This window comes from Limulus polyphemus, unplaced genomic scaffold (genome assembly GCF_000517525.1).
Source record: "Limulus polyphemus unplaced genomic scaffold, Limulus_polyphemus-2.1.2 Scaffold1434, whole genome shotgun sequence".
NCBI classification, from domain to species: domain Eukaryota; kingdom Metazoa; phylum Arthropoda; class Merostomata; order Xiphosura; family Limulidae; genus Limulus; species Limulus polyphemus.
Genome location: NW_013667044.1, coordinates 206,680 through 215,281, shown reverse-complemented (window position 1 = coordinate 215,281; position 8,602 = coordinate 206,680). Strand labels below are relative to the sequence as shown.

General features: G+C 31.9%; 1 protein-coding gene across 6 annotated transcripts in view; it reads right to left on the bottom strand.

The window, feature by feature from the left end:
• Positions 1–4,523: 4,523 nt before the first annotated feature.
• The window catches only part of LOC106463546 (ras-related protein Rab-32-like), a 19,783-nt gene continuing 15,704 nt past the window's right edge, over positions 4,524–8,602 (bottom strand). For 2 of the 6 annotated variants that reach the window (XM_013923596.2, XM_013923595.2), the window contains exons 5-6: positions 6,138–6,221; positions 4,524–4,729 (exon numbers count right to left, since the gene is read on the bottom strand). In XM_013923596.2, the coding sequence (XP_013779050.1) occupies positions 4,619–4,729; positions 6,138–6,221 (195 nt within the window). In that variant the 3' untranslated portion in view covers positions 4,524–4,618. Of the gene's footprint in view, positions 4,730–6,131; positions 6,282–8,602 lie in introns of all 6 variants that reach the window. The other 4 variants (XM_022391089.1, XM_022391087.1, XM_022391090.1 and 1 more) reach the window with 3 other exon arrangements.

Below are 8,602 nucleotides of genomic sequence, written 5' to 3'. Positions count from 1 at the left end.
TGTGTATGCGTATTAAGAACGACAGTAAATTTCTTAGTGTGGGTCAGCTTACGAACTTACAACGATAAAATCTAGGGTTCGATTTATCCCGGTGGATGGAGCGAAGATAGCTAATTGTGTAGCTTTACGCTAAAACATACAAAAAACAATCTTTATCGTGGATGTTAGGCGGGAAAGTGCTGTCTGTCTGTCTGGTTAGTGGTTCAAGATAAGGAACGATAGATAGTATTAGTAGTTTTGTCATGAATGCAAAATATAATATCTGTTATCATAAAGTAATCGAGTTAAAACAATGTCCTGAAGATCGTCAAGCTTTATTAGAAATTATTGTTATTATAAGAAGGCCTAACTGTATTTCTTTGGTTGGCTGACCCAAGCTGTGCTGATGAGCCTTGAATAGGCGAAACTGCAGTCCACAACAGAGGATATGACCAATAAAAGAATGCATGAGGCCTCTAAGTCACAGATTCTATTTCCAATATTATCTCTGGTGAAAAATAAAATAAATCTATATATATATGTTAATCATTTGTTAGATATGTTGACGAAAAAACTGTATTCTTTAAGCAGATAATTTGTGTTCCATTTTTCTTTTTAATTATTTAAACAGTTAGTTTTTAACTATTAAATTTTTCATTAGAAAAAGAAAATTCCTTTTTTACCTTTATTAGATTTAAACATATGATATTTGTATAACATGTTTTGATATATTTTCTTGCCTTGAAAGTCGTCAGACTATATTCTCGATTCAGTAGTTTTTATACCTATTAATTTTAGGGGGAAAAAAGTTAGTTGGTAATTGGTGCACGTGACTTACAACTCAGTTTCTTTTATCAACAGTGTATTCTTAAATTATTCAAATCAATTTACATTGATACGATGTTCCAGTTTGACCAAACTTTCTGTTTTTCTTACTCTACTATGACGTACTACTGTCCGTTAAAATTGGAATTCAACAGCATATTTTTTTTTTATCTGCAAAAATATTTTCTATTTGTTTCTAAACTATAAGCTTTTACTAATTCTTTTCTTTTCTATTTGCTGAAATAAGTTGAATTTTCATCACGAAAATCAGGATAATAACAGTCCGTCTCCTATAATCAAACGAAATGGTCGAACCATATAACCACTGAATGTTTAACCAGCATTTAGATATGACTGTGACCAAGACCTGCCACTCATCCCGTGGAGCTGTAACATTGCAATATATTCAGGTCTCTCAGTGTCTGAAGGTCCGTTTTGATTTTTTCCTTAATTTCTTCTGAGAACAAAGATTATTCAGAGCGAACTTAAAAGGACCTCACCATTTAATTTGGGTGATACTCTTGTTTCCATGGAACTTTAGACAGAGTAGGTCTGAGAACTCTAATGGGCAGCCACTGCCTGTTGAGTGAAAAGAGAACGACGTTTCAGCTTCTGTATTGAGGCTTTCTTCGGGTGACTGTAGAAACTTCTGTAAAGTATTATAAAAGGTAAGCGCAGCCAAGTGGCAGTCCATTAAAGTTCTCAACCGATCGTTGATGTTGATCACGAGTTTGCTCGTGAGAGGCTGAAAGAAGCCAGTGTCACGAATGCTCCTAAATCTAGATTCTGTTGCGGTAATAAAGCGTATATATATACCTTTGTTTCAATAAATATGTATAGATTCCCCCCCCCCCCACGGTGGCTCAGCGATAAGTTTGAGGGGTTATAACATTAAAATGTAGGATTCGATACCTGCGGTGGGTATAGCTCAGGTAGCCCATTGTATAGTTAAAATACAAACAATATATACATATATATATATATAAGTATAACAAATATCACAAGAGTTCTGACAAAGCTCTTGAATTTAGTGAGTTATGGTTGTTAGCTGGCTACAGAAACTTCTATACTGGTTGTTAGCTGAATACAGAAACTTCTAATTACGATTGTTAGCTGGCTACAGAAACTTCTATCCTGGTTGTTAGCTGAATACAGAAACTTCTATCCTGGATGTTAGCTGGTTACAGAAACTTCTATACTGGTTGTTAGCTGAATACAGAAACTACTAGTTATGGTTGCCACACAAATTCGCTGTAGACTAAAGAAAGAAGTTTAAATTATTTTACACAAATCCATATACATGTGAGTAGGTGATAGTATTTAACTCTTCGTGCTGTGTTTATTTTATTATTTTGTTTATAATCCTAATAAAATGTATATATTTACAATACAAAGTCTAAGGTGGCTGTTACATATGGAAAAAATAATTATTCTTCATTTCAAAAATGTTAGTAATATGTATTTAGAAAGCTATAGATTATAATATAGGTGAAAGACTCTGTTGTTATTTTGGTATCAATTTTATTGTTATTTTATCAGAGTTTAAAAGTATTCACAAAAATAATCATAGAAACGTTTTAATTGTTTACTGAAAACACACACTTTAAAAAACGCGTGTTAAAGCATTACACCTTCTGTTATGGTTACAACACAAGTTTGGGTTCAAAACAACACAATCAAAGTATCACAAAAATGTGTTGATTAATGTACAATCTTTGTGTTTAATTTAAAACAATCTACATACATACAATTTTGTTTGTTTCTTATTGAGCACAAACTTACACAACGGACAACACATATTAGTCGGATCCATGTTTTATGTTACATTGGATTTCGAGTGTAACATGCTGATGTTATATCTAATTATGAATGTAACGTGCTGGTGTTACACTGTATACCAAACAGTTATATTGAATTTTTCACTTCATGTCAATTTATACCATCAGTTTTACTTCATATGATGTATTTTATACTGTAACACAGTGTTCACCGGATCAATTTATACCATCAGTTTTACTTTATATGATGTATTTTATACTGTAACACAGTGTTCACCGGATCAATCTATACCATCAGTTTTACATCATATGATGTATTTTATACTGTAACACAATGTTCACCGGGTCAATTTATACCCTCAGTTTTACTTCATATGATGTATTTATACTGTAACACAAAATTCACCGGGACAATTTATACCAACAGTTTCACTTCATACGATGTACTTTATACTTTAACACAATGTTCACCGGATCAATTTATACCAACAGTTTTACTTCATATGATGTATTTTATACTGTAACACAGTGCTCACCGGGTCAATCTATACCATCAGTTTCACTTCATATGATGTACTTTATACTTTAACACAGTGTTCACCGGATCAATTTATACCGTCAGTTTTACTTCATATGATGTATTTTATATTTCAACACAGTGTTCACCGGGTCAATTTATACCAACAGTTATATTGTGACACTATTTGTTTCTCAAAAAATTAAAGTCTTTGCTCCATTTAACTTTAATTTTACAGATAATTCTAGGGTTTACAGAGAAGAAGGGAATAAAGTTAAGTTAACCGCTAATCTATTTCATAAAGGCGCGTGCAGCACATGGGGCAGACAGACTGGAACAATAAAACATGTGATGCCACAACCCCAGAGATATCAATTTCTTCTTTAGTTTTAATAATCGACTATTATAATTATTTATTTATTTTACAAATGGGAACTGGTGTAATATTTTAGTATTTCTCTAACTATTTTATTCTATTATCGTGGTGGTGGAAGATATATATATATACACACACACAATAGAAGAGACAAAAGAGATGTGCATTGCTTTACAAAGGCAGAAAAGCAAATATTTCTGAATTTACTGTGATTAACGTGTAAAGGATTCTTTTAACGTCAGTTTATGCTTAAACTCAATGCAACCTTTTATATAGAGAGAGTTGTGTAGATTGTATCTCAATTGTTTTGGTTTTATATTTTTTAAATCTCTACACCAGTGTTTTTCAACCATTTTTTTTTTTGCTCAAGACACCCCACATGCTCTAGTTAACAGTGGCGTAGCCAGGGAAGGGGATCATAGAGATAACAGTATTTTGCTAAAATATTGCGGCACCCCGGTTGAGAAACATTAGTCTAAAGTGTTAAAGCTTTATGTAATATATAGATTTTTACTTTTGCTTGGTTGATGTTAACACTTTTGATTCTCTACAACATAAAGTTTAGACGTTAGGCTGCAGAGTAATTCAGTGTTTAGAAATTCACTGTTATATTTTGTCAGATTTGTTATATATGTTTCATCGCCTCTGTGAAATTACCTTAACTTCTTTTTTTAGGCTGTACTTGAATTTCTGGCATTTAATTTTACCTTTTGTTAAAAACAATGTATAGACTAATCTCTCATATTAACTCCCAAGTAAGAATTTTAACTCTCTCTATTTTATTATATCTAATTGTTAAGTTTGATTCTTGTTTCTAAGGCTTGATGACTGATTGTTAAATTAATATTAATTTTTATTTTATTGTTATTTCAATCGAGACAGTAAAGCTACAAAGTGCTAGCTCTAACGTTCTAAAGATGCTAAAAGATAATAAAATAGAGTTATATATTGGAAGAAAAATCATATGATTAGTGTCGAACTGAAAAGGTCGAATATGTGTTAACAGTGCGACGTAAACATTCGTTTAATAATTGATACAGACAGCTAGCATCTAGCGTTTATTATATAGTTTTACTTCTCATATTCTGTTCTTATAAATCTGTTGCTATAAGCAACAAAAAATGTCTGTAACCTTTGGTCCCATTAGCAACACTTGCGATCTTTGGAGATGTGATGAGAATTTTGATAGTGTTCCAAGACAATGTTGTTTGAAAGAGATTCTTCGGCTATCAACGACTTCTGATTGGTCAAAATCTAAGGAAAAGTAAGAAAATTTGGAACTTATATCACAATAAATTTACATAAACTAATCAGAGAATGAAACAAAAACATAACAAACTTCTACAGCCTAAAGCTCCTGCCTCGTGCAGATCATGGGATAGCTCTATTTGAAATTTAAAACAGCTGTAATATTCCCAGCCATACTTCACTAAATAAATATCTTGAACAATATTAGGCATTCCTAATTATAAAATTACATGATTTATCAAAACGTTGAAAACAGTTAGTAAATAATAATAGCTACCAATCAGAGTAAGCTATGAACTTAGAACGAAACTAAAAATCAATCTAGCCATCGGTATAGCTAATTAAGTATACGTTTCTTAAGCTGTTGCTTATAGATGTTAGAATGCACTGTTTTCTTAGTTAGATACTCTCGTTGTTATGGATATTTTCGGCCGTAATCCTAATAATATCTCACAAGGTTAGGTCAGCTTAGGAGATTTACATACAAATTCTAAGCTAACACTGCAAAAAAAATCTTTATATTTAAGGTATAATAATAAATGACAAATTAAAATATAACTAACTTTAGTTGGACACATAATGATATCTTACTATAATGGACGTAGCGTGTATGTCAGTATCTATGTATGAAACCAAAACTCTTGCTTTATCTATTGAATGGCACCCCAAACAAAAATTTCACACTTTAGGTATTCAAGATTCAGAGAATTAGAAAAATAACTGTAGTATGTGCAACAACCATTTCCTTATAATAGAAAAGGATTTTGAATAAAAGTACTTACAAGAACATGACTTTCACTAGGACTGTATATGAGGGTTTGATTATATGTTTATTGATCTAATTCTTAAATGTAGTACTAAAAAACTGGAGTTCTTGAAAAAAAAACTATTATTTTTTCATTAAACGGTACCACTTTTAATATATAAAAATATTACAATTTATATCAGTGAAATTTATTAAAATTTTGGGCTCTGTACATTAAATCATTTTGATGCAATGAGTTGCATATGATTAAAGAGCACAATTCGAACACTTTTCCCGCGTAGTACTTCCCAGAAAAAAATCCTTTTTTTAGAAAATGTTTACTTTCTCTATTTTCTTTTAATGAAGTATGAATGCTACGATTAGTAATTACTAAGCACAAACATCCGTCCGTAGGGTGGCGTTTCTTCTAGTATTTTTAATAAAAAAAGAGAAAACGTTTCAAGTTTTGATTTGTTAGAAATGTGTATTAAAATAATGAAATTTCAAGAAGTTGCTGAGGAACGTATCTTAGGTGACTAAGTTCTGTCACTTTTGTTTTAAGTTGTTTAAACATCTAAATATATATACGATTCACTTGAAGAAAAAAAAAACAATTTTCCTAAAACGCTGACAAACACACACTGAAAAGAAATGTATACTCGCAAATACCTTTGACACGAGAAACCTTGCAGCGTCCTCAATGTTGACATTATTCTTGGCTGATGTCAGGAACCACCCAATAAACCCATTGTCCTGGCAGAATTGATCCATAAGGGCAGGATTATTCACAACTCCTTCTTTTGGCATATCACACTAACATATGATAAGGATACTACGCCATTAGGTCCCAACTTGTACCAAGAGTTTCAACCTTATTTAAATATACAGGATGAGGCAAAAGTGACTGCACGGTTGTTTCATTTAGGATACAGTTTAATTTCTAACTTTTATTCTGAAACAATACAATAATTAAGTTTTTTTTTAATTGTCTTCGTGATATTTTCTTCATTACCAACTCTACCATCTAGTTACGTTTGCCCCGCCCTATATAGTTGAATAATTTGGTTTACAAATGATGGATGTTCTATTGCTTTTGGAAAGTTATGAAAGGTAAATAGACCAATAAAACTATATCTTTGGTTCTAAATCTGCATTAAAGAGAAACAGGATCTCCAAAGTTTAAAGAATCTTTCACCGATTAAATTCCCGCATTAATTAATGCAAGTTGTTATTTTTTTTTTCAAATACCAGCCACGTGCAATATTTGTAAAACTTGAGTATTTCGACGTCAAACAAAGGTTTTTAATAACGTAATTAAAATTTATATCAAGCATATCATCAATCGTGTACTAGTAAAATCCTCTACATTCTAATTCTAGAATAAGGACCCATTGAATTTTTAAACACATTTTTCTAAACTGTTTATGTAAGAAGTTGATTGTGGGTCCGCGACGTTATTAATTACGGGGTCTCTTAGCCACAAGAACATCAATTAATTTCACAAATTATTGCTGGAATTCCCTGGGTATATTACATAAAAAATAAATGATTTTTATCAATATTTTGTCAGTTCTTTACACTGATTGTTATAACCCGAAAGTACATACAATAACTAACTCATTATGATGCAATATATTGACCCCCACCCGTAGTAACCAGTATAAAAGTAAATTAGTAATTTGAAGGTTAATATCATTAATATTAAACAAGGCTTTTTAAATCCTCTTTATTAGGTAAGATTTAATTTGTCTTTTATTTCTATAAGTGAGATTGGTTTGAATTGTCTTTGATTTATTAGGTAAGTTTATTTTTAAACTGTCTGCGTTCAACTACAAATTAGTATCAAACTACCTTCTGTACTACTAACTGTAATATATTTTCATATAACTATTTATCAAGGATAGCCTCAATTGACCTATTTTCAAACACGATATCAATTATGCAATAAAAGGTAGTTTAAAATGAACTCTTTTTTTTTTTACCAACAGAGCAGAAAACAGCTTAAAAATTAACCTCTTTTCGCCAGTAGAACAGAAAACAGCTTAAAAATCAACCTCTTTTCGCCAGTAGAACAGAAAACAGTATATAATCAACCCTTGTTTACCAACAGAACGGAAAACAGTATATGATCAACCCTGTTTGCTATATTTCTACAATCTTATGTCAAAGTGAAGAACAGTGAGAGAAATATTGCAATGAATAACTCCTTTCCAGCTGTTTCTATTTGTTCAGTAGTGACCTGTAGTTAGTGAAGCATAGACTGCTACTCTTTTCCAGCCGTTACTATTTGTTCAGTAGTGACCTGTAATTAGTGAAGCGTAGACAGTGAACTTCAGGGTTCTAAAGCTACTCCTTTCCTGACGTTTCGTGTTGTTCAGTAATGTCCTACACTTAGTAAAGCATAGACAGTGAGTTTCAGTGTTCTAAAGCTACTCCTTTCCTGACGTTTCGTGTTGTTCAGTAGTGACCTGTAATTAGTAAAGCATAGACAATGAGTTTCAGTGTTCTAAAGCTACTCCTTTCCTGACGTTTCGTGTTGTTCAGTAATGTCCTAGCATAGACAGTGAGTTTCAGTGTTCTAAAGCTACTCCTTTCCTGACGTTTCGTGTTGTTCAGTAATGTCCTACAGTAGACAGTGAGTTTCAGTGTTCTAAAGCTACTCCTTTCTTGCTGTTTAGATAACTATTTTTACTGAAGCGTAGGCAGTGAATTCTATCGTTCTGAAGCTGCCTACTTTTCTCCTGAGGTTTATTTTTGTTTAGAAGTTCCTGTATTTATTCAAACGTAGATATTGGATTTCAGTGTTCAGAAGCTATCTCTTTTCCGATGTTTCTTGTTGTTCAATAGTGTGCTATATTTAATGAAGGAAAGACAATTAGATTCAGCGTTCTGAAGCTACCCCTTTCCTGACGTTTCTTGTTCTTCAATATTTTCCTATATTTAATGAAGGAAAGACAATTAGATTCAGCGTTCTGAAGCTACCCCTTTCCTGACGTTTCTTGTTCTTCAATAGTGTGCTATATTTAATGAAGGAAAGACAATTAGATTCAGCGTTCTGAAGCTACCCCTCTCCTGACATTTCTTGTTCTTCAATATTTTCCTATATTTAATGAAGGAAAGACAATTAGATTCAG